Source organism: Lepidochelys kempii, chromosome 2, assembly GCF_965140265.1.
Source record: "Lepidochelys kempii isolate rLepKem1 chromosome 2, rLepKem1.hap2, whole genome shotgun sequence".
NCBI classification, from domain to species: domain Eukaryota; kingdom Metazoa; phylum Chordata; order Testudines; family Cheloniidae; genus Lepidochelys; species Lepidochelys kempii.
The window spans coordinates 232172384-232199193 of record NC_133257.1 but is presented as its reverse complement, the minus strand read 5'-3'; the positions used below and the strand labels follow the sequence as shown (position 1 = coordinate 232199193).

At 41.1% G+C, this 26810-nt stretch overlaps 1 protein-coding gene across 2 annotated transcripts in view; it reads right to left on the bottom strand.

Moving 5' to 3' along the window:
* PLXDC2 (plexin domain containing 2) overlaps positions 1-26810 on the bottom strand; it is a 418545-nt gene that overhangs the window by 55257 nt on the left and 336478 nt on the right. For both annotated transcript variants that reach the window (XM_073334185.1, XM_073334184.1), the window contains exons 10-11: positions 4940-5000; positions 1127-1280 (exon numbers count right to left, since the gene is read on the bottom strand). In XM_073334185.1, coding sequence (XP_073190286.1) covers positions 1127-1280; positions 4940-5000 — 215 coding nt within the window. The remainder of the gene's footprint in view (positions 1-1126; positions 1281-4939; positions 5001-26810) is intronic.

Sequence of the window (26810 nt, the reverse complement as noted above, 5' to 3'; positions counted from 1 at the left end):
GTCCTTTTCATCAATAGACTCCCACCTTGTAACATCTTCAGTTTTAGGCTTAACACTTGAATATCTTAGAAGCTAGAAATGTTCCTGCCAGAATCTATTAAAAAATTCTGACCACACTGTACAGCTTCCCATATATTAACAGGCAATTCTGCTAGAAGAAGAGTTGCCATGATATTTTATAGTTGCTACTTGATTCATTTTAGGTAGCTTTTCAATCCAGCTGAACTTCTACCAGATGCAGGAGGCTAGAATATCTTATCTGCAGGATGGCAAGGTTTAAGCTCTGAAATCAGAGGAACAGCTACAAATGTGAGTTCCCACATTATCTCTCAATCCTGTTACTTTGCATTGGGACCCTAAAGAAAAGGGTCTTTCTGGAAAAGAATAGTGTAGTCAGTACTGGCGCAAAAGGTTAGTGCCAAATTTCAAAAGAAATCTTTAATTTTGAGTGTCTCTGTTTTCAGGTGGCCAACATTGGACCCTCAGGACCTGTTCCAAAGCTCTCTGAAGTCAATAATGCAAGTCTCTCCATTGACTTCCATGGGCTTTGCTTCGGGCCCATAAGACCTGATTTTTCCGACGAGCACCAATAACCTCCTAAGCTTCATAATTGTAAATTCTTTGAAATGTTGACTGTCTTTAACCGTATGTCTGTACACCACCTCGCACAATAAAGCCTTCAACCCTGCTGGGACCTCTAGGCGTTACTGTAATACAAATAATTCCAACTGAACATAGTGGGAGCAGAGAATTGGCAGTCTCTGCAGAGACAAAGGCCAAGACAGCAGTAGTGGCAGCCAGGATGTAGCAGTTAGAATTAAGAAGCTGAGGCAGGGCTGTTTGAAGACACAGGGTTTGTGTCATTGGTCTAAGAAGAAAAATTAGGGCTTTGGTTTTCATCACTATCCAAGCTTCTTGTTTTGGAAACATTCAAAGGCCTTCAGATATTTGCTCCATGCTAAGTCTTCTCCCTCCAAAAAACAAAAACAAACAAACAAACAAAACAAACAAATACTCCTGCCTCCTCCCCCCCACAAACTTAAAAGATCAAAAGATTTGTTTTCTCTTTTACATTGTAACTAAGACAACTTTGTATTATGGACTAAAGCATTTCATGGTAAGCCACCTTCTGTGGGCAGGCTGGTTGGCAGGTGGGATGTAGTGGCTCCTCTGGTGGTGGTTAAAACTCTGAACCTCGTGGTAGTTGGCTGGAGGGAAGTGGTGGTATGGGGGGGCTTCTCAGTTGTGTCCACATTCTTCTCACAGACCTTATCTTTCGACTATTGAGAAACACCAAAAACAAGCCAGAAGAAAATTAGTTTTCAGTGGAGACCATTTGTCACTAAACTAAAAGTTGGAGTATGGACAAACTGCCAAGCCAGAAAGAATGAAAATGGAAACTAAATCAAGGAATATTTGGAGAGTTTATTTATTTATTTTTAAGGTAAAATACTCTGCACAGGTTTCAGTAGAATGACAGGTATTCAATTGAACTGGAAAATTGGCAGTGCCTAACCTGCTGATGACAAAGCTGTGAAGGCTCTGAATACCAAATGTATATTATTACTGCCACAAAGTTTTAACGTCTAAATTCATCACTAGGAAGTTATGTTTTGGGAGGGGGTTGTTCTTTTTGCTATTGTAGTTGGAATGCACACCTCAATCAATCTTTTTTTCTGGGTGCCATAAAACATGTCAGAGCAGATACATGTCTGGGTAAAATAAAAATACAGAAAATATGGTATAGCACAGAAAATAAGGTGTAGTTAATTGTAATTTATAATTAATTACATTTTCCTTGGAAATTACCAAAGACAATAATAATGATATATATAAAATAGCTTTACATATAAATAGTGAACTTTACTTTTTATTTTTATATAATAAATCACATATGTGAATATGTGCATATGTATACACACACATACACATGTATACATTTTTAACTGAAGGTGACATTTATATATTCAGTAGGAGTAAAGATTAAAACCTTTTTTGTTTTGTTTTCTTTGCAGTGCATCTATAACACAGTTTTGCAGAAAAATATTTCCAGCCAACAGCAGCAAATATATGAACTACCCCCGCCTCACACCCGACATACATCATCCAGTTCAGAGAGTTGTGAACTCTGCTTCCTGGCAGTGTGTTCATCTCAGTGAAATGTGAACTTCAAAAACAAGTGTGTATTGTTTCACTTTTGACATGCATGGTTATTTTCTTGTCCTCTCTTCCCTCTACCCTTTCTTTCATAAGTGCAAACTAGGAAATTAAATGAAAAAAACAACAACACCCTAATACTATCCCCAAAACAAACAACCCTTCCACCACCTTCCATCCGCACCTACAAAAACCCAACCCAAGCCCTTATGTTAATATTATATATTTAAATAGAAAAAAATCCCCAGGAGATGCCAAATATAAGTTTGCTCTCAGTCACAAAACACAGTAACTCATTCAAATTCAATACCATGTTGGTAATATTTTTGATAAGCAGGTCAGGTATTATGTGTATATCTAAATATATAGGGCCAGAAAGAGTGCATCCTCTATAGGTGCCCCAGGGAGGGAGGGGGCATGAGTATCTCTTCTCTCCTCCCTTTGCAGCTCACTGAAAGAGGCCTTGTGCTCTGGGAATGCAAGCCTTGCTAGTACAGATCTCGGCAAAGAGGAGAGAGGTCGCTAGCTAGCAGAACTGGATGGGTGCAGAGAAGAGCTGTGGACACATTCTGCCCAAGCAGCCAGGGTCTACCAGCATTCCCCAGAGCTCAGGAAGGCATTGTATATGGCTGAGGCAAAATGCCTCCCAGAGGTCCTCGTAGCGTGTGGTCACACTGTGTGACTCACAACACAGGCCTGTGGCCATCAGTATCCTTCAATCTGAGACCATTCTGTGAGGTTCCGCCCCACAGTGATAGATTTACCTGTAGCCTTAATTGCATGTTCTCAGAAAGTTACCTCTCTGAGCACTAAAACTCTGAGGGCAACCCCATGACTAGACTTTCAGTTTGCAAATTGCAAAGCTGAAGCTACAAGCCTTTATAACAACCAGCTAGGATGTAATTATTGTACCTAATCATGCAGTATTACTTTGCAGTTAGGGCTGTATAAGAGGAAGAACTCCAACAAAAAATACCCCCACCACAATGGGCTCATATCAGTGTATGCATTGGACTCAATTATTGAGACTAAAATCGAGCATGCTCTTCTAAACAGACACTTGGGGACATATTTTGCCTTTAATTATACCCTGCCATATCCTGTCAATGGGGCTGAGCTGTTGTATCTGAAGACAGAATTTGGCCCTTAGTGCTGAAAAAGAGAAAGTAATTGCTCTTTATCAGCCTTTGAGAGAATCAAAGTCTGTTAGATGAATTAGTTCATTTGACCACAAATCCTCACATGAAAAAAACTTGTACAATGAGGCCACTGGGAAAGGACCAACATAATGTAAGATACTAATGAATGTGACTTGAAAATGACCTGCTCTGGGCCTTCTTACCCTCTGGCTGCATCTCCTGTAGTCAGCAGCAGTCCCAGGATCGCCGCCCACCCTCCCTCATGTCAGATATCTATTGTTGCTTTCTTTTTTTTACAGGAGAACTGAATGTATCAAGTCTTTAAAAATGAGTAACAACAAAATCTGTACTTAATGCTAAAGGCTTGGCCAGAATTCACAACCAAAATGCTTGGGCTGTATCTTTAGCTAGAGCTATTCTTGCAGAGTCTGTCAAGGATCTCTTTTCATCCAACTAAAATGGAGATGAGCAAAGGCAAGGAAGGCTCAACGGCAGTTGGCAACTACAGCCCAGCCTCTGCCATCATTCTGATGAGAATCTTAGTGCTACACCAATCAATGCAGGGTCAGAAGTTTAGCATTAGCCTTTTTGTTGCATTAATTTTTGGGTTTACCATATTTTCATGGAAATAAAAAATTCATATTATGCTCGTTTTATACCTTCAGATAATAATGACTATTGCTCAATCTAATGTTTCTTTAATACAACCTACTCAATTTTTACGTAATGTATATGGATAATTGTAGCATGCACTTGGCCTTGAAAAATGTTGCTTAATAATCTGCAGAATGTAATCAGAGGCATAATAACTAGGGCCCTACCAAATTCATAGCCAAAAAAATACATCATGGACCATTACATCTGATCTGCCCCTATAAAATTTGGTCTTTTGGGTGCTTTTACCCTCTACTACACAGATTTTATGAGGAAGAAATTTTCAATGTTTCTCAAATTGGGGGTCCTGACCAAACGGGAGTTGCAAGGGGTCACAAAGTTATTTTAGGGAGGTTGTGATATTGCCACTCTTACTTCTGTACTGCCTTCAGAGCTGGGTGGTTGGAGAGTGGCCGGGCAGCAGTTCTAAAGGCGACGCCCCATCAGCAGCAGCGCAGAAGTAAGGTTGACAATACCGTACCATGCTGTCCTTTACTTCTGCGCTGCTGCCTTCAGAGCTGGGCGGCTGGAGAGTGGTGGCTGCTGACTGAGGGCCCAGCTCTGCAGTCCGAAGTGCAGAAGTAAGGGTGGCAATGCCATACCAGGCCATCCTTGCTCCTGCACTGCTGCTGGCGGTGGTTCTGCCTTCAGAGCTGGGCTCCTGGCCAGCACCTGCCCCTCTCCAGCTTCCCAGCTCTGAAGGCAGCACCACCGCCAGCAGCAGTGCAGAAGTAAGGATGTAGCAGCATCGTAACACCCCCTAAAATAACCTTGTGACCCCCCCCCCACAACTCCTTTTTGGGTCAGGACCACTGCAATTACAACACCATGAAATTTTAGATTTTAATAGCTCAAATCATGAAATTTATTATTTTAAAAATCCTATGACCGTGAAATTGACCAAAATGGACCATGAATCTGGTAAGGTCCTAATAATAACTGCAAATTGCCTTTGGTGGTCATATCAAAGTTGTAAAGCACCTTCTTACCTCTTCAGGGCAGCCACTGTCTACCCAATCTTGCCGGTGGCGATCAAATCCACTGGAGCATCTTTAAATGATGAAAGAGATAAAAGCAGTCCAGATGGAAATAGAAAGAGGGGTGCAGGTAGGGAAGGTGGTGGGGGGGGGAAAGAGAAAGAGACTGTAATTAACTGATTTATTTATAAACTGAATGATTAGCACAGTTTGTTAACCATTTTCTTCTAAGGATGTTTATTTCAGTTTGTCATTTTTTAGATACCAGAGTATCTATCCCTTTTGACAGTCAATTTCTGCACCAAGCAGTGTGGGCTTAAGTTTGATCTCAAGCATATAGAATTAACTCATTAAATTCATTCTGTCCTGGCTTCTTCTTAGTCTGTAAAAAGCAACAGCAGAAAGGGCATAATGTATCAGTCATTTCTGCTTTCCCTTTATCAGACTAGGTGATCTGAGACATCAAGACACTCACTGCTGTACGATCAACATGCCAGGATTACATAACAACCCATCTGAACACTCCCAGTGGTAGTCTGCAAATACTGTAGAGCTGCTTCAATCTCCTTACTAGCTGAAAAGATTTAGGTTACATACACATTTCTTGCCAAATTCACTGAGGTTAATAACCTGTTTTAACAATCCTTTGTAATTTCAGTAAATAATGAGAAAACTTTCAAAGCAGCTTGTAATGTTTTAAGTTAATGAGTCCCATAGACCTCCCCACCTCATAGGAGTGTTCATTCATGGTTGTAAAGCACTTTGAGATCCCTGAACAGAAGGAGCTATAGATATGCAGAGTTATATTAAAAGGGCAAGCAAGTGGCTAGACTTCCAAAGACTGCTTTGAAAATTTTGCCCACATTTGCTTAGCAAATGGCTTTTTGTGGCACTGTGTTGTATTATGTCATGCCAGGGGTGATGTACCACAGCATAAATGGAAACAACATAGCTTGAGTAGAATGTGGGACACAGGTCAGTAAAAGGGACAAAACAAAAGGGTTTTTTTTCAAGTACAAGACTGCAACAGGTGAAACACGTTTGGCACCTGCAATCTGTGTTGAAGTCAGTCTATGTTGTTTTGAGTTCTTTTTCTTCACATTACCAAGCATAAGGAATCTTACCCACCACTCCAATTAGCTATATATGGATGGTATTATTTGCCCCTTCACAATTCAAAGGTGCCTAGATATCTTTTTAAAACCATGAAACAATTAGGGATAGTTAAAACTGTGCAGTTAAAGGCTGGGGGAGCGACTTGAACCCTTTTCTAAAAAAGTTTGTGGTTTCCCAAATTTGGTGGTAACATGGCATGTTGGTGGCTATGAGTTTCCACACACCTCACTCTGACAGAGGCCACAGTGAGGTGTGTTTATCTTTGCCCTCACTTGGGGGCCAAGGAAGGAGTGCCAAACAGGGTGAGGGATGGTGTCCTCTTCTCCCAATCTAAGGGTTCGTCTAACTGGGAGATGAGGGGTGACTTGCCTAAGCAGAATGGAACCGGTGAAAGCCAGGTTCCTACCTGCATGTGACATTCAGTCCCTAATTTTCAATGATGTTTGAATGGCTTTGCCAATACCATATTTGCCCAACTCTAAAAAGAGCCTGATTTTCAGAGGGGCTGAGCACCTGCAGTTCCTTTTGATTTCAGTCAGAGCTGGGGGCTCAGCACTTCTGAAAATTAGGCCCAAAGTTTAGAAACTAAAATACCCAACCCCACAGTATATTATTATAAACAGATAACTACTGCAAAATTATACATCCACACTTAACTGGCGTCTAGCCGTATCTAGGACCATCTTGTATTCTATCTTGGATCGAGATGGTGCAAAATTTCAAATTCATTAGGTTGAATGAACAAAACGTATCCCAGACTTACTCATTTACTGTTTTGAAGTTTCTTTTTGGCAAACTACTGAAATATTGCAGTAGGCAATATAATTTGTCATAATTAATACAGCCATGCTCTGGGCAAGGATTTGCAACAGCTCCTATCGAAAACATGTAAAACAAACATTCCTAAGATAACTGCCCCCTAAAGAATTTGAAAGGCTAGACACTGCTGACGTACTGGTGAGCCCAAACATTATTATCTGAAAGCAGGTTTATCAGAAATTAGATAGTTTTGGCTCCAAACAAATTGTCTGCAAAATATTTCTGAGACACATGTCAAGGAAATGCCAGTTTTAGAGGATATAATCTCTGTTGCATCACTGAGTTAGGACTCTGGAACCTGTCATTACAGCAGCGTACCGCCTGCACTACATTAAGCATTTATAAGATTTTCATTTAATGGCATGGCAATAATTCCCTATTGCCATGAAAACACTGGAGTAGATTTGATTAGCTATGCCATTTGTGCCATCTGACAACACGGCCATTTTATAACAACTTCATTTTCAAGTGATGACCCAGATCTGCTCGTAGCAAAGCAATTAACATAGCATGTTCTGGGAAATGAGAACAAGGACACTATTTGAGAAACAGGGAATCCCAGGCTTCCTTATTTACATGGAACACAGATGTGCAATTTTAGGAAGCAGAGGGAAAATTCAAGTGTTTACATATGTGATGGTGATGGTTTGGCATGGCTGACACACTTGACATTGAAGTATGAATCCTTCCATTGTGACTTATGTGAGACTGAAAGGAGCTGTAAACATCATGAGATTTACTAGAGGCCATTTACCTCCGTTTGGTAGAGAGCACATAGATGAGGAGAAGTTTCCATTTACTCTAGCAGCCAAACCTCTATCCTTTTTTTCTGCTGTAGAGTCCCAGTGCTGGAAAAAAGTCAGCCAGCTCCCATAGTAACCCAATACAGAAGATTTAGCACAATATGCTCTGTGCAGGATAAATACACTCGGGAAAGTAACAGAGAAGGAAAAAGACAACGCCCCCCACAATGAAAAATCTAGGTACCTGACAGATGGAACGAAACACAACCAGGAGATTCAACCCCTTCTATGACATTTATCTTCCACCTTAATAGCAACCCGCATATCTCTCCCAGGATATCTGAAGCATCACACAAACACCCAGATCCTGGGCATAGAAAAGACACACTCAGCAACAAAGGTTTTGAATCAGTTTCGTAACTACACTGTATACAAATATTGATTCAGCACAGTTAAAACATTTACCTATTCCTCTGAATAAAAGTGTAACCGGGGGATTAATTAGAAGAGTGGGCAGGCTGAAAACAAACAGCACGCTATTGTTCAGGGAAAATGCAACTGTACTGTTTTAAATTATTGAATGGATTAGTGTCATTTTAAATGCAGTCTCAGACTAGGTTGAGAGAGAAAGGAAGTATCAGGGCAAATACTGGCAGCCTTGGTGGCAGTAACTGTTGCACCTGTGAAATGTTCTACAATAGAATCCTTATACTCGTAAAGCTAACAATCTATCCAGTTACATTGGGGCAAATCCCTAATAAAGACTAATTTAAACCCATTTAAATTGCACTTGAACTGATTTATCTTAATGCAGTAACTTGCTCTTGGATATCACACCCTCACCATCTGGTGTTTGTAAGAAACAAGCACTGAAAGGGATAATCTATATATGAATGTTATCTTTATGCTTACTCTGACTTTTCCTCCATTTCACCCCAGGACAGGCTTGTCTTGGTCCTTCCGTTCTCCCAGTATCATTTTCTTCTCATGCAGCTTAGGGTGGAAAGAAATTGCATTTTCCTGCTCTTGTTGTTTCCCACTTGCCTTATCTCAGCTCCAGAGCTGGATAAATGTGTTTGGAATTCATTTAAGTGTCACTGCAAATTACTGTGATGTAAAACGGGTTGTGCCCTATGGCCCAGATTTTGTACAAAGTACTTAAGCCCATGCCTCACTTTAAGCATGTGAGTAGTCTCATGCCTAGCCCCTTGCTTAATTACATGCCTAAACCCCTTGATTAACTAGGGCCTATTCCTGGAGTCTCCACAGATCTCTCTGTAGTAGGATGCCCTGGTAGTGATAGGAAGGGGAAGTTTGAGTGCAAATTTGCTCCTATGTGGCTGCTATATGCCCTGCTACTGAGCAGCTAAGATAAACCTAAACCATTTAAAGGTGAATAACGTAACTGAAGTTGACATACTTAGATCGACTTACTGTGGTGTCTCCACCACAGTGAGTTGACTGCTGCCGCTCCCCCGTCGACTCTGCCTGCGCCTCTCACAGTGCTGGAGTACAGGAGTTGATGGAAGAGTGCTTAGGGGTCGATTTATCGCATCTAGACTAGACACGATAAGTCGATCCCTGCTGGATCAATCGCTGCCCTCCGATCCAGCGGGTAGTGAAGACATACCCTTAGTGTAGTAACTGATCCCTGTGCAAAGGGGGTGTACGCTATCATCAGTGTAGGTTAGCAGTGAATTCTCATCTGGTAGTGTTTCACGCCCACTTTGCCCAGGTGTAAATGACTTCCCCATGGTGCAAGGGAGTGGGGAATCAGGTCCTGAATCCTAATATCACTATTGGGACCACCTATGTAGTTCTGGCTTCTTAACCGCAGCATGACAATTACTTTCTTACAATCACCTTGGCTTACAAGTCTGAATCCTTTTATCTCTTTTCCACATAGCCACTTTAATTTCAGAGTGAGATCTCCCAGGATGACTACCTCCTCAGGAAATACATTTACTTTTCCCCACCACCAATCAGCAGACTCTCCCCCTGCCCTACCCCCCCCCCCCCCCATGGATAAATAAATAAGTGATAAGCTTTATATAATAGTTTCAGAGTAGCAGCCGTTTTAGTCTGTATTCGCAAAAAGAAAAGGAGTACTTGTGGCACCTTAGAGACTAACAAATTTATTTGAGCATAAGCTTTTGTGAGCTACAGCTCACTTCATCGGTTGCATTCAGTGGAAAATACAGTGGGGAGATTTATATACATAGAGAACATGAAACAATGGGTGTTACCATACACACTGTAAGGAGAGTGATTACTTAAGATGAGCTAATACCAGCAGGAGAGTAGTGGGGGGGGAGGGAGGGGAGAAAACCTTTGGTAGTGATAATCAAGGTGGGCCATTTCCAGCAGTTGACAAGAACGTCTGAGGAACAGTGTGTGTGTGGGGGGAAATAAACATGGAGAAATAGTTTTACTTTGTGTAATGACCCATCCACTTCCAGTCTCTATTCAAGCCTAAATTAATTGTATCCAGTTTGCAAATTAATTCCAATTCAGCAGTCTCTCATTGGAGTCTGTTTTTGAAGTTTTTTTGTTGAAGAATTGCACCTTTTAGGTCTGTAATCGAGTGACCAGAGAGATTGAAGTGTTCTCCGACTGGTTTTTGAATGTTACAATTCTTGATGTCTGATTTGTGTCCATTTATTCTTTTACGTAGAGACTGTCCAGTTTGACCATTATATATTTGACTATTATATAATAGCTTTCTAAATAAACTTTGACTCTGACTTCCTTTAGAGTGCAGCTGCGCTTATCCACTCACTGATTTGTCTTTTTATTTTTAAATAGAATAATGAGGCTCACTGTGATTGAGTTTCTTGGTTTATTTATTTTTTAAGTAGTAATTTAGCTCCTTTTGGTGCATCTGACCACTTCCTCTTTCCTTTCCCTCTAGCTATGCAGGTAGCTTCCTGTGTCATTAGCAGAAGGCAAGGTCTGAAGGGTGTGCACAAGGATCGCAGAGGCTGCTGGAAAAATAACAGACTGCTGTTTCCAAGAGCAGCAGCGCTAAGATCATCAGCAGCACTAAGATCAGCAGCAAAAGAGTAGCACGTTCACCCTCTCTTCTCCATGGCACATGGCAGCATGAACTGTGCTGGGGTTCTCTCACCAGGCTGAGGTAACTGGTCAGTGGGATCTGACCTGGCTTTGGGGAGCAATACAGGCAAGTGTGGCTGCTGGGAAGAAGGCTGAAGGCAAGCAGTAGCCAGCTCTGAATGTTTAATACAACCCATCTTTGCTATCCTCTCAACAGTGCCTTTGGCAGGCCATTGGGAAGGAACATGCTCTTTATCTGTTCCTCAGTGCCCTGGAAGCAGGGAAAGGGATGCACTGAAGTCCATTCACTAGGATGGGGCTGGAAGCGGAGTAGGCTTCTTCCCAGCTGCAGATCAAAGGGTTGCTGCTTTGGGAGAAGTGGCAGACATGTGGTGCAGCTCAGCAAGGAGAGAGCAAGGAAAGTCAGTGTTCATAGTCACTCAGGCTCCCTGCAGCCTCACTCCCCAATTCTTTCACCAAGCCAGCCCCCACAGAACTGCTGCTGATCAGCTAAGTGGGGCCTCTTGAATAGGAATCCAGGCTGGCTGCCAATAACCAATCTGTGCATTCCAGAAAATATTCTGTCCCATAAAATAGTCTCCAAAGCATCCCCCACAATGATTAAATTTCCTAGTCTACTGCTACTTGTCATTTGATTTATTATTGTTTGCATCACAACTGTGCTAAGTGGCCTAAACGGATACTGGGGCCCTGTTGTGCTACACCCTGTGCATACACATTGTAAGAGTTAGTCCCTGCCTCAAAGCGGTCACAAACTGAACAGTTAAAACACAGAGAGAAAAAAGTACCAATTATCCCCATTTTACAGATGCGGAATTGAGGCACAGGGGGGATTTTAAATGATTTGACTAAGATCGCACAGGAAGCCTGTAGCAGAGCCCAGGACTCCAATACTTTAACTACAAGATGATACACTTTCTTTAACACCCACTGATATATGTAATCTAGATATGGTTCTATGTCTGCTGTAAACTAATCTAACCTTTATATAAACAGTTACATCATTATCTATATATAACCTAGCTCAAGGCCAAATTGAGGCAATCTGGTGCCCTAGTACACAGGGCCTTACATGGCTCTGCCACTCCCAGCCCCCAGGCAACAGGCTCACCCTCCCTGGGAGTGGTAGTGGCAGAAGGATCCCCTCCTTGAGAGGTAGCGGCAGCAACAGGGGGCTGCTTTCTCCCCGCAGGAATAGTGGCACCCCACCTTTCCCCCCCACTCAGGAATAGCCACGGTGTCAGCAGGGGTCTCCTCTCCTTCCAGGAAAAGCGGGTTGTGGTAGCAGGACCCCCCACCCCAATTGCCAGGGTGCATCTGTTGGGTGGGTTGGTAAGTGGGCTGGGCCTGTGCACACACAGAGTCCTTTTCTGAGGTGGGGTTGCCAGGGCTGCCACGTGCACTGGCTCCGAGTGTTAACAGAGCATAGAAATGAATGAGACAGTTCACATCTCCTAGAGCTACGATTCAGGCTGTCTGCAGATGTTGCTGCACCCATTACAGCTGTGGCACATTTTTACTTCATGTCGTAAGTTCAATTACAGACTTTTTTTTTTCTTTTGAACTGAGAGCTCCTATTTAGATGTAATCACAAGACTCTGGGACCTGGGGCAATGTATGGGCCTAAAGTAGAATCTTTAGGTCTAAAGTCACCTTAATTTGACTCTGACCTAGGTCCTTCACCATCATCCTTGGAAAACTGACCCAAGACTGTGAGACCTCCACTACATCCCTCTGTAAAGGCAGAAACAAAGAAACTGATTACTGAGTATTATGGACTAAATCCTGGTGACCCTATTCATGCAAGCAAAATGGTTTGACTGAAATGAGATTTACTTGTGTGAATAAGGTGAGCAGAGCTTGGCCCCATAACCTTATCTGCTACACCTTATAAGCTCTTCACTCTCATTTTTAAGTGAGTGGACCTGTTTCTTTTCTATCTGATGGTGTACAAATTTGAAACACTCATTCTGCCCATTCTGAAAGGAAAGAATTCAACTCTCTTACAGAAACCTCCACTGTAAATTGCCACAAGAAAGTCCCAGGGAGTAGAGGTGAAACACAAAACAAATATTCTGTCAATGGCTGCTATAAAGTTAGAATCACTGAAGACAGAGCAGTGTAAAAAAGATTGACTGCTTTTCAGAGAGAAGACCCCGGGTTTTTGCAGCAGAGAGGAATGAGGATGTTATGATTGCTAGGAACGAATGCTAGTGCTTGTGACAAAAATAAAGCAAAAGTTTTCACTCGCAGGCAGGCAAGGCAAGTGTTTTTGTCCTTACAGCCAGATTTTTTAAATGGTCCCTATAAGAAAGGACCTACATATGGTAGTATCAGTTTTCCTAACATTTTCCTAACCATAACGTTTTCCTACTTAAAAGGCAAACCCACAGGGAGAGGATGGAATAGCCAGCGAGACGCCTGCTCAGGAGTTAAATTATAAGGATTTAGTTTTTGTCATTAGAAAAACTACTGCAGGTACTGTGGTGTATAAATAGGGGTAGGAGCCAGAAACCCTGACTTCTGGAACAGGCAAGTGTGCAAAAACAAGGAGTGTTCATTTGATTAAAAAACCCAATGTACAAACCATTAGAACCGGTGGATTTTGCTCTAAAGATGCCTAGATTAGGAGGAATGTTGCAAATCAGAGCTGAGGTGCACTGGGAAAGTTATGTGAAAAATCTTGCCCAGTGCCTGCTCAGACTGTGCCTGCTTCAAACCAGTGCTATCTATAAGGGTCTTCATTTTTACGTGGACTACATTCACACTTTTATTTTGTAATATGCTACTAATAAAAGCCCTGAGTGATTTTATAGATTATCGGTGGATGCATAGCTCTTTCTTGGCTAAGGATCCTGGCCTTTCAGCTTCCCTTTGTAGTTGTTTCACCATTAACACACATGAAGGGCCACTCCTGAGATTAGATTAGAAACCTTTTCACTGGCGCATCTTTAAAGAGTGAAAACCAGGAAGAATTGATAGTTAAAGGAGAAAAAATTGTTCCTTGCAATAAAGCAGGCCTACACGTCCCTTCAAAATTGAAGTGTCTAATCCCTTTCACACCCATCCTAAACTATGCTGATGGTGTAACGGGAATAGCTAATAAAGAAAACGTGGCTATCTCAATATCAATGAGGAGTGATGCCTACACCAATAAAAGGGGAATTATAGAAACATTCAGGTGTTGCAACGATATGTTACCCTCTCAAGTTCTAACTCACTCAAAAAGGTAATGCAGAGATTTCAGCTACAAGGAGGAGGAGTTGTTAAGAGGTCAATGGGAGGATGGGACTGTGAGGGAAGAGTTGTAATCTACACAATATGATGATCCTTCATGACTGCCAATGTTTAAGAGGTTTATTAGGCAGCCTGATGGAATAGGAAATCTTTTCTTCCCTATTCTTGTTAAGAATCCATACAATTCTAGAAGCTCTATGTTCATACTGATGTTTTTGTGAAGATGAATTGCAGAGGATAATTAAAACAGAGCCAAAGGAAAACAATGTGGAACTCTGCTATAGAGTCTCAAAGAATTAATCAACCCAGGAGAGCAATGAAACAAAAGGGGCTGAAATGTCCTATGATTGACTTTGCTCAGAGAGCTGTGATGATGCCACCTTTAAGTTCAGAAAGGTATTTGTTTTTTCCTCCCACCTAACTCACTCTCTTTTTCCTAAAACGAGCGCAAAGTCCAATGATATAGTCAATACTCAGCAAGATTTCTGAAGAATTATAGAACAGTTGGGGATCATCAGTTTCCTCATTAGAAATACACATTAATATACATTATGGTATCTGGAAGGTGAAAACCAAATGGTTTATTTGTTGCTATATGATAATGCTTATATTGGAAGAGTTTAGTAGAACTAGACTATTACGGGGTTGGGAACAAAAGGGTAGAGTAAAGGAATGGGATGAAATTAAGGAAAGGAAAATGTAGGACAAATATTGAGAGAAGTTCCCTTAATTCTCTGAAACTGGAATTGCCTCCAAAGGGAAATACTGGAGTCCCCATCACCTGGAACATCCAAAACTGGACTGGGCAACCATTAGAAAATATATATGTTACAGAGAACAATTTTCCAGTTGTGGGGGGAGGGGAATGAATTAAATGACTGAATAGGTCTTCATCTCTAATATTTTTATTCTATGTACAGCTGTACAGACTTCAAGTTTACCTAAAGACACTTTTCAGGGAACCTTAGATAGGATGAATATTTTACTTAATTATTATGGATCTGAAGTACTGCATGATGCCATTTAAAATACTTTCACACCAAAAAGCAGCATCTTCCTTAATTCCCCCTACCTTAAACAAGGTATTTATAAGGGCACTACTGTGTCAACATGTCTACAGTTATGCTCAAGTCATTTTCAGAAGCACAGCTTTAATGTGTTAGTCCTTCCAGAAGAGAACTTAGCAAAATAGTGGCCACCCAGCTTATCCATGGCTAAAACAGATATCTGGGTCTATGAGATTCAGACAGTCAATTGTTTTATTTCAGGCCATCCAGTCAGAATGTAACGTACACACTAAAACACTAGCCAAACTGTCATGCGAATTGCTGAATATGAACACTGTAAAATTAATGGTAAGAAAATGAGGACTACCAAACTAGCTAGTTAGTTTCCTGTCTTTCACAATACAGATTTGTGCTGGGATTACAATAAGGAATTCAATTAATTAGAAATGCTTTGGTTATAAATTTGGCCAGCAATTGATTGGGAGAATTTTTGCAGCCCAGTAGTGCTTACTTATAAACAGACTTCTTATTTGCATTTAAATTATATTCCCCCCGACATTCTTCCTGTCAAAACCCTGAATGTCATCCACCGACATAAAAACTCCTTATTAGTCACCATCATTCTGCCTGGGAAGTATGGGGCAGCAATCATTTCAAAGCCTGATACTGCTACTCTTCAGTCTGCTGGAGCAGGGGTCATGGCTGAGTGATACCAGACATCCGGTCAGGGATCAGTTGCACTCTTCCTATGATATAACTAGATCTAACCATTTGCAGATAGTGACAATGAACAGAATTACCACGAGACCTCTGGGTTGAGTTTGTTACATTAACTGTAATTACATTATATTCTGTAGCATCTTTATACACCATATTATAGCATTTAAATAGCACATTTCACCTGAGATTCTCAAGGAGCCTGTTGTATAGGAATATGCCTGAATCCAAGCTTTGGTGTGATACAAGCTATCCATGTACAAAAACAAGCATAAGAAAACATGATGGTGGAAACTGCTGTGCCAACTGACCATGCTGTAGTTCTGCCAGCAAATGACTATTTCAGCCAGTGGCACATGCCAGCTTAATAGAACAAGGCCACATTCACTGTTATGGCTTTAGCAGTACCAAGATAAGCAAACAATGCAGGAATTAAGGAATTAACTCTACTGTACTGAGACTTCAAAGATTTACGCTGGCATGGAAGTTTCAACTCCTGATACAAATGGCTCATCAAAGACTGGGCATTTTCAATGTTTTGTTCCATTATTATAAATGAGCAATAATAGCTTACTGGTATGTAAAAGAATCATGTTTCATAGGCGTTTCTAGTAAAAAAATGGGCTATTTATCTAGGGTTTCATACTATTGTATCTGAAGATCTTCCATGAAAACTAAACACAAGAGTTATAATCTCTCTTCTAACCCAGCCAGCAAAAACAAACATTTTCAAAGGCACAAATGGTAGTTAGATACTCAGCTCCCCTACTGTGAACGGGATTTAAATGTTTAATTACCCTTTGTGTCTTTAAAAATCTCCTACCTATTTTACAGAACACACAACAGGAATGAGGACCCTGTTATGCTTGAGAGGCCTATGTTGGGAAAGAAAAGTCAAAGAAATGGATTTTGAAATGGTCTGAAAGTAGCAAAGACTGGTGGCCATTGTTATTTCATCTGGCAGTGACTTCCATAGTCTGTGTCCAGATTTCTTGCAGAACTAGACAGCACAGAAAGTCTTAGACTGAAAGGAAAATGAAAAATTATTTTCCAATAATCTAAGACTTTGAAGCCACAGCAACAGCTCTAAGCAATGGCTATTAGGAAATCCCTATAATTCTTTAAGAGAAATGGCAAGGAAAGGAGAATGAAAATAAAAATCATCTCTTGGAGCAAGACGTGTTTATCCAAGAAATGTTAGTAGTGGGGCTTGGCTGGGTCTCTCGCTCTGTTCCTGTTTATTGTTATACTTTCCCAGTAAATCATTCTTAAAAGCAAGATCCTGACAAGAGTAGGATTCCAGAGAAGGGGGAACATCATTCGTCCTTTTGGCCAGTTGTTTGGAGACAAACTCAAAATCAAGTATAGCAGGGTTTTGGGACTCAACACCACATTTCTTAAGAACCTTCTTCAATATTGAGCAGACTTAGAGCTTTGGGGAAAGTAGCCTCAACAGGAAGGAGCTGATAACATATGTAAAAGCTTGTTCAGTGACACTGTACCAGGAAGGAATGGAAAGGTTTCTGTTCTGGAGCAGGATTCCTGAACATATCCACTAAATAATTTAGATGAGAATAACAACTATAAACTGACACGTTAACAAAACAGTGCAAGCAGGCTTAGATATCCATTCTTAGCAGCTGGGCATTGGGGATTATCAGTGAGCAGAAGAACCTGAAGGGACTGCAAAAGAAGAAGGTGTGAGGAAGGAAAGAAACATTATGGAGTGAAATATGTAGGGATGTAAAAAGCTAAGGCTGTAGGAAAATGCCAGGGTGTTTCTCGAGAAAATAATTCTGTATGGACCAGCCATGAGGTATACATAAACTATAATTTGGTAAGTTGGCTTTTCTCCACGCATTTGTGTCCTGTGGATTCCACAGCAATTCTACAATGATTTCATAAAGTCCAGCTGCCACTAAAAGCTACACAATGATATTATGTATTAGAAGGACTGCTTAATTTATCTGCAGTTCATCAATGCATAAATCTCAATAAAAGTCTAACTCATCTGGCTAGAGGCTAACTTTCAATATAAATGCTTTATGGACTCATAATCATATGTATTCAGTGATGATACTTGTAAATGACAACCTTTAACTTCACTCACTCTACATTGTCTTCAAGACACAATTTTCATCCCATGTGGGAGACCTATTTCTAAGATCTTACAAGGCCCCCTTCATCACATCCCAAACATCACTAAGTTCACCCCAGTTTGAGGAAATGTTTTGTTCATTAAACAGTCCTGTGCTGCTTTCTTTTCTTGCTTTACTCCATCAGGTTTGCCATGCATACCAAATTCTCAATTATTGAATGCTAATTTCCTTACAGTTTCATGCAGTTCATGCATTCAGATTAGCTTGTCAAATTAAGAAAAAAGCAGCTTGGAAGGGAATTGAAGAAGTTGGGTGTGGAGCAATTTTCTGCTCCATAAAATACAGTTCTAGTTATCAGCAGCATATCAGGGGCTGACACATTTCCCCATACAAAACTTATCATTCCTGACACTTGTTGCACTTGATTTAAAAGACCCCCTCCCTATCGCAAGACGATCTCTAAAAAAGAAGAAAACAAAACACTGTGTTAAAATCAAAGCACGCTCCTCAAGGAAGGGCCAAATTCTTTACCTCATGAATTTCAATGTGATTGTGGTATAATCTGGGCAGCAACTGGCCCCAAGTTGGAAAAACAGCACTAGCATTATCTTCAGTTTAGCATAGGGACAAATTTGAGCTGAATCAATAGACTGCCACAATAGACCTAGATGTTAGAACTCTACATGTTTGTTCATTTTTCATATAAAGCCACTCTAGCACCACTCCCAAAAGAAACACTGTAACTGGAATATTAATTATAGAGTGAGCCAGAATCTGGACAATTTTCCCCCACTTTTCTTTGCTTGAAGCAGCAAAACGATCAGCAAATTGGGTCTCACTTTCATAATTTTCTGCATACTGCTAGAATGTGCTAGTGTTTAGGGAACACACATTGTTTGAAATCTCTAGCCCTTATAAAACATTTCAAATTAGATTTTCCTTGTAATTTGTATATGAATCGACAACGTTCATTGGGTTATGTATGCTGCCTCTGGTGGTTTACTTAATCGGTACAAATTCTTCATTTTCTTTCTTTGTAACTCAAGAGATCAGATCTTGTACCTGATTTTGTTATAGTGGCTCATTGCTGTCACTTAAAATTGGGCTGCGGTAAAAATATCCATAATATAAATCAACACCTCCCACACTTAATTCTGATTATAAATATTTAACATGCACAAGGGGAAAAAAGAAAGAAAACTCCACCAAATTACAAAAAATAGAAGTGTTTAAAAAGGAGCCAGGATCATTCATATTTAACTATCTGAATGGTCAATTCCGTGAGACACTGGACGATGGACACCTCCCTGCATCTCAATGCTCCCAAGGCTGGATCTATGAAGTTTGAAGGTACACCACAACCACAACACAAACGGGCCACGATTTTCAAGAAAGCTTAGCATCCACAGTAAGGGCCAGATTTACAGAAGTGTTTAGCAAAATGCATGTCACAATGGGAGCTTCTGGGTGTTGACTGAGCACTTTTGTGAGCCTGGCCCAGATTGTGCATACTGAACACTGGAAATTTTAGTCCGGATCTCTTTTGAAAAAGTGGCCTTTAATGTTATTAACTCTCATCTAATTCAGTGTCTTTATAAAATATCTCTCCCTGCTCTGTTCTTTTAATTTTTTTATGGGGGGTGGGTGGACAAGCAACATGGTCACACCTGATTATTTATATTACAGTAACCTACTCCAAAAGCTTATATGAAAATATTTATGGTACAGGTAGGTCTAAATCAAAACAAACCCCTCCCCAACACCCTGAATGTTGGAAATTTTCAGATCCAAAAATCAGATTTAAAACTAACCTTAATATATTTGAAACTACTACTGAAAAGAAGAAGAAAAAAGCAAGCAAGAACATTTCCGGCTTACCCAGAGATCTAAATGTAGAGCGATAAGGTATTTTTTGTATATCAACATGGAGCTACTATAAAGGTATCTACAAAAATATCAAATAATATTTCAGTTTAAAATCATTTTCCTGAGAAGAGCAAGTTCCCAAACTTGCTTTTCCCCACTTCCAGTTATTCAGCTTGGAATGCAAAATAATGTGTTTCCTCAGTATCGGTTTAGGTAGAAGATGTGATTGTAATAAAGAGAACGCAGAAATATCAAGATTTTACATGACATCACTGGGATCCTTCTCAAAAGCCTTTCCGACTTTTGACTTCGTGCTGAGCACATCACTTAAAACACAAGAATAACTTCCTGGTTTGCATAACAGGTGCTATTACTAGTGTCAACACCGGCACATGAGAGAGGATTATTTTCTCCTACTCCTTATCACTGTGGCCCAGAGTCAGGAAAGCACTGAGGCGCGCATGTCATTAAAGAGCTCTTCATGAAGCCACCTTGGCCTCCTACTATTTTTTTCCTAGCTCTCCTTTGCATCAGGATAGTTTGCAGTTGTGCCCTTTAATACTGTCTCCTTGAAAACCTGCCAGCTCTCCTGAATTCCTCTCTCCTTTAGATTATCTTCCCATGAGACCTTGCCTATCAGTTCTCCGAGTTGGTTGGAGTCTTCTTTTTTGAAGTCCATTGTCCTTATTCCACTGCTCTCTCTCCTTCCTTTCCTTAGACTCATGTAATCTATCGTCTCATGATCACGTGCACCCAAATTGCCTTACACCCTCAGATTTGCTACCAATTCCTTTCTGTTGGTCAGAATCAAGCCTAAAATGCCGTCCCCCCACCCTTTGGTTTCTTCCTCCACTTTCTGAAACAAAAAGTTGTCCCCAATACATTCTAAGAACTTAATGGAAATTTTGTGTTTTGCCATATTGCTTTTCCAACAGATGTCTGGGTAGTTGAAGTCCCCTATTACTGCCAAGTTTTGTGTTTTGTCTATTTCTGTTAAGCAGCTCGTTTCTGGTTCTCCCTGACTGGTGGGAGTGTGAAACTGGGCACCCAATGTGGTGACTCCCAAAGTTAGGGGTGTTTTTGAAAAATTAAATCTTCACTTTTCTGTACTTATATTTCCTAATCTGTATAATGGGGATAAAAATGTTTATGCACCGGGGTAAGACACATTTAGATCTACGGATGTAAAGTAATACAAGTACTAAATATAACTATTCTATAGTAAATATACGTTCCCTCCAAAAACAGCCCTGGGTGTTATTTCTCACCCTCTCCCTCTGATCACTCTGGGGGAAGCTGATCTTTTTGCTGATGCCAGAACAGCTACCGAGAACAGACTACCCTCTCTTCATTCACACCCCATCTCAAAAATTCAGCTCAGATCCCATTTTTCCCCACAGTGTACAACTGGGGAGCTGTCAGCAAGCACCCTGCCCTGGAGTTAATTATTGTCTACCCTGGCCTCACATTCATGTCTACTTTCACACTCTTGGGGCTCATCTACATGGGGAAAGTTACCGGCATAGCTTCTGTGGACTAAGCTATTCTGCAATAACTATTCTGGAATAGCTCCCCATGTGGACATTCTATTCTGCTGAAAAAAGTAAAATCATTTTTATTCCAGAATAGTGTGTCCATGCAGGAGAGTTATTCAGGAATAGCTAAATCATACTGGAATAGTTATTCCAGAATAGCTGTGCTGGTGGATTTCTTCTGGGAAGACAAGACCTTTGAATAAAGATTTTATTGTTGTAACAACTGCGCTTGGTCATACGAATGACACAATATAAAATTTTAATTGTATTGTACTGTGCCTGGGAGACAAAAAATACAGAATGCTGTGTTTAGTAGTAACGTAGCTTTGATAAATGCTGTCCTGAAGAAAAAGGGGCTGTGGGAGTGTAAAAGAGTTTTACTTTATACTGAAGAGATGCTTGTTTGGTATTTGTTTATTAGCTAACATGCTCTAAGCAATCTCACTTTAGAATATCTGCTTATTGCCCCAGCTTCTTTGCTTCTCTAGGAGACCATTTCAATGGCCATTGAAGCCCCTTGTGGATCTTGATTTATCACATTCTGATCACTGGGAAATAAATTCACTGCTTCCCTGCTCCTTACTTGACAATGGCAGGACTTCCCAATGCCCAAGTTAAATGCTGTATTCAGGGTATCACAGTAAATGTTAATTGCCTTCCTCTATGGACTCTGAGTATAAGGAAGGAGATTCTGTTATTTTCTGTCCTGTTTCTTGACTCAATCTGTTAAAACAGATTTTAGGGCCATTATCTACTTTACAGGAGTCAGATCCATTACTCATCAAAAGTCTTTCAATTTTGATTATTGTGGATGGGCTTGTCTTGTAGTTTCCAAAGTATCTTCTTATGACTACTTGAAAAAATTCTGCAGGTATTCCCTCCAAAATTAAATATTAATTTTCTGTATATTCTTAAGCACTTTCAAAATGCCTATGTTAATAGTTCATGTGGTATTTTATCTGTTTTCCCAAATAGATTCTGCTCCACTGCAGAGGTACAATATTTATCCCAATGGGAGATAAAAATCCAGGGCTGTATTATTTTACAAGAATTACAATTGATACACAATGGTTCACAGAAAAAATGGAGTACTTGGGATGAAGCCACACCCAACAATCTATCCTTAGCAATTTTTGACCAGGAAATTCAGCTATCTTAATCGAGTTTGTATTCCTTTACCACACATAACAGTGAAATATTTTACTAAAGCTAATTTTGGCTTTTAAAGAACAAAAATACTTGCTGGAACTGAAGCTCATGATTTGGAGCATTTTGCTGCTGTCAAGAAACACAAAATATAGTTGCCAACCAGGTTATAAAATATGGCAAGAGATTACCCAAAAGTGGGTGTTGGGGAACTTGATGTGTATTTGTCATGCTCCAAACTCACCTTCCTTTGAAATGCAAGCTAGACTGTGAAAATGAATTCACTCCCTTAACAGTATCAAGGCAAGAAGGCAATGACTGTAATTTGTAAAAATAATCATCCTTTGGACAATGTGGACGTTTTTGAAGAGTGGCCGGATAACATAAGAGAATCACTGGACCAAAATGTTGCATAAAGCAATCTAAGATGCTGGGAAGGAGAAAACATTTTGCAAGTTGAGAGCAGAACTTGCATTTGATGATTGATACATTGTAATGTGCTTCCTAATTACTACTATGCATTGTATTAAATTTCTGATACCATTCAGCTACATTTCATGCTGCACACCATTGGATATTTTATGCTTTATAGTTATTCAGAACTGCCCATTTTGGAATTGGGTGAGATAATATCTTTTATTGGACTAACTTCTGTTGGTGAGAGAGAGAGAGGAGGTTTTGACCTTAAACAGAGCTCTTCTTCAAGTCTCTGTGTAAGCCAAGGATGGGCAAACTTTTTGACCTGAGGGCCACACCAGGGTTGCAAAACTGCATGGAGGACCGAGTAGGGAAGGCTGTGCCTCCTCAAACTGCCTGGCCCCTGCCCCCTATCTGCCCCTCCCACTTCCCACCCCTGACTGTGCCACTCAGAACCCCTAACCCATCCAACCCCCCCTCGCTCCTTGTCCCCTGACCGCCCCCCCAGGACCCTCACACCCTATCCAACCCCCCCCCCCCGGCTCCCTGACTGCCCTGACCCCTATCCACAATAAAGAGATTGCACTTCAGTACTTGTATTAGGTAAACTGAAAAATACTATTTCTTTTATCATTTTTACAGTGCATATATTTGTAAGCAAAAATAATAATATAAAGTGAGCATTGTATACTTTGTATTCTGTGTTGTAATTGAAATCAATATTGAAAACATAGAAAAACATAAAAAAATATTTAATACATTTCAATTGGTATTCTATTGTTATAAGTGTGATTAATTGCGATTAATTTTTTGAGTTAATTGCATGAGCTAACTGCGATTAATTGACAGCCCTAATATTAACTGACCATGTTTTTGTTTTGTTTTGTTTGTTTTTGGTTATTTTAAGAGCATGGGGGAATCTGTCTGTTCAGGAATTTTCAGGATCTAAAGTTTTTGCAGGTGGGAGTGGGATAAAACTGCACGAAACAATGCGGGAGCAGGTGGAAGTGGGAGTGGGTATTACGGGGTGGGATGAGAGTGGGATTAAAAAAATAGCCTCATGCAGGGCTCCAGTGCTGAGGTTTCTATCAGGGTGCTCTCCCTTGATCCTGCCTGGCAATTCCATGTCATTTACAGCTATGCAAAGAGGGTGTAAAACATTGCCACTATTTTGATCTAACAGTGCTGTATTACCAAGTAAATGACTGCATGAGGTGCACAGCAGTGCAGAATTCACTGTCCATCTTTTGTACCAGTCTCTAGCTCAGGGGTAGGCAAACTACGGCCCGCGAGCTGAATCCAGCCTGTCAGGGCTTTGGATCTGGCCCGTGGTATTGGCACCATGTCCCTATGGCCCCTGGAGGGAGGAGGTGTGGCAGAGGGCTCTATGCGTTGCCCTCGTCTGTAGGCACCACCTCCTGCAGCTCCCATTGGCTGGGAATGGGAAACCACGACCAATGGGAGCTTCGGGGAGGTACCTGCAGGCGAGGGCAGAGCACGGACCCCTCTGCCCCCACCTCCCCCAGAGGCTGCAGAGACTTCTGGGAGCAGTGCGGGGCCAGGGCAGGCAGGGAGCCTGTCGTAGCCTCGCTGTGTGCTGCTGCCACCCTGGAACCTGCACCCCGAAACCCTCCTGCATCCCACATCCCAACCCTCTTCCCTGAGCCTCCTAACCCCCTGCCTTGAGCCCCTGCCACACCCCTCCTGCACCCCAACCCCCTGCCATGAGCCCCCTCCTGCACTCCATGCCCCCTTCTGCACCCCAACCCCCTGCCCTAAGACCCCTGCTGCAGCCTGCACCCCTCCTGCATCCCAACCCCCTGCCGCACCCTGCACCCCTCCTGCACTCCAACCCCCTGCCCTGAGCCCCCTCGTACACCCCCACACCTGTCCTGTGCCCCAACCCCTTGCCCTGAGCCCCTTCCTGCACACTGCACCCCCCACACCCTCCGCACTCCCTCCCAGACCCCAACCCCCTGCCCCAGCCCTACATTCATGGCCCTGCATGCAATTTCCCTACACAGATGTGGCCCTCGGGGCAAAACGTTTGCCCATCCCTGCTCTAGCTAGTAGCTGTCTGATAAATTTGAAGCCCCACCTCCTTTGTTGCTAATGGAAAGGAGCTTTTTTGTCTCTTTTCCTCTCTCAGAGCCTCCTAGCTACTGTTAAGGGAGGTGTCTCCACTGCTCTATTCTTCCCCGAGCCTCCTGGCAGCAGGCAGAATTGGAGAGAGCAAAGAGGTCTCTGTTAGTCTTCCCCTCTCTTAGACCTGATCCATACATAAAGTTTCATCAGTTTAACAAAAATCAGTTTAAAAACAAATTTAGTTAAACAGGTGCAAATTCCTGGGTGGACAATCCTCTATTGGTTTGAATCTGGCTTTTTATCAGTAATTTTACAAACACAAGCTAAATGATAGAACCAGCTTTTAAATGAATTGTATTTAAGCTAGTGCAATTTCTGTATGTAGACATAACCTTAGTCTCCTTTTTTTTATCCTTCTCATGAATAACTTCAGATCCTGCCTCTGCTGCTAGTCAGAGATTTCCCAAGCCCAAGTAGCATGAAATGACTGACAGCTTCACTCCCACCCAGAAATAGCAGCGACAAATGTGCCATGTTATTCATTTTACTCTACCACCTCTTGTCAAAGCCATGAGCACTGTAACAGCACTGGAGTTGTCTGTTTGCAGAAAACCATATAGTACTAGGTTACATACTTGATAGAAGGTGATCTACAACCAGAAGGACAAGAATCTCTTTAATGAAAACTTATATTCTATAGAAATCGAAGTCTCACGCCCCCCATACTTGCCACTGATGAGTGGCTGAATTGATTTATTAAGCCTTTTTTGCAGCACTTCTAATGCTCTGGTAGTTCAGCATAATGCTTCAGAAACTTCACAACAATGGCTGGGCGGTTTTGTTTTTTTACTTTCATAAACGGACCAATTTTTGCTGTTTCCACAAACAAAGCTCCACTCACTCCAGTGGGTGTTTCACCTGAGCAAGGAGGACTGCAACATGATCCCAAAGCATCAGATCTTGCTCCTAACTAAGTCAATGCATGTTCATGCTTCAGTGTAAGCAGGAACAAATCCTAAGACTAAACTTCACACCAAGCAACCGGGGCACACTTACAAGGCCTGCTCACTTAGCCTTTCCTTGGAATAGCCTGCTACTAGGTGTATATTTTTATTCTGTACAACATTTGTCATGCTGCATGATACAATCTGATGTAGATAAAATACCTTATCAAGGCTGTCTGGCAAAATAAGTGGACAAAACTGATTTGCAGCAAGCTTTGATACAAACCTACTTCAAGTGAAGCGGCTTAGGAAAATATAAATATAAACTACCACAAATTCTTAATTCCATACTGACTTCATCAACTATTTGCCTGTCTTTCAGCATCCTATTAAATAACTGCACACTTTTAAAATGCTAATAGCCTTTTCTCCTTTCATTATTCATACACTTTATAAATAAGACTTGTGTCCTTAATCTCTGAGGTTGAAAAGCAAAACACAAATAATTCACATCCATAACTATATTGTATTTTACATAACTGAATGGCTGTTTAATTCTAGATACCAAGGTCAGCAAATGAAGAACTTTTTGAAAAGCCATGATCACAGAGTTGTCGTTATGCTCTTTACACTTCAGCTATTCCATAAAGCTTCCAAATGGTTCCTGCAGCTGACATGACTGTCAGAGTGAATGTAGCAGTGAGGGGATGATGAGACCCAAAATGTTCACTAAACATGATGAGAGGCTCAAAGACTTTTTTTTTTTTAAACTCCTAGTTGTGTCAGTCTCATCCCTGTTTGGGGGACCAGCAGGTTTTTATAGCTACATTTACATACTCGCCCCTTGGTCTCTGCATGCAGTGACATTTCTTTCTGATGACATACAAGGAGCAAATATGAATTTAATTATGATTTCTATTGGCTACTTTAAACCAAAGATAATTAGAACTTCAGATAAGAGTATGGAAATAATGGTAGGAACTCTGAGAAACATATGCTTGCTCTGTCAGCCCTTGGGCCCTTCTTTCCTAGCTTTCTTTATTAAAGTTAAATGGGGTAGTGATGTGTTGCTGATAA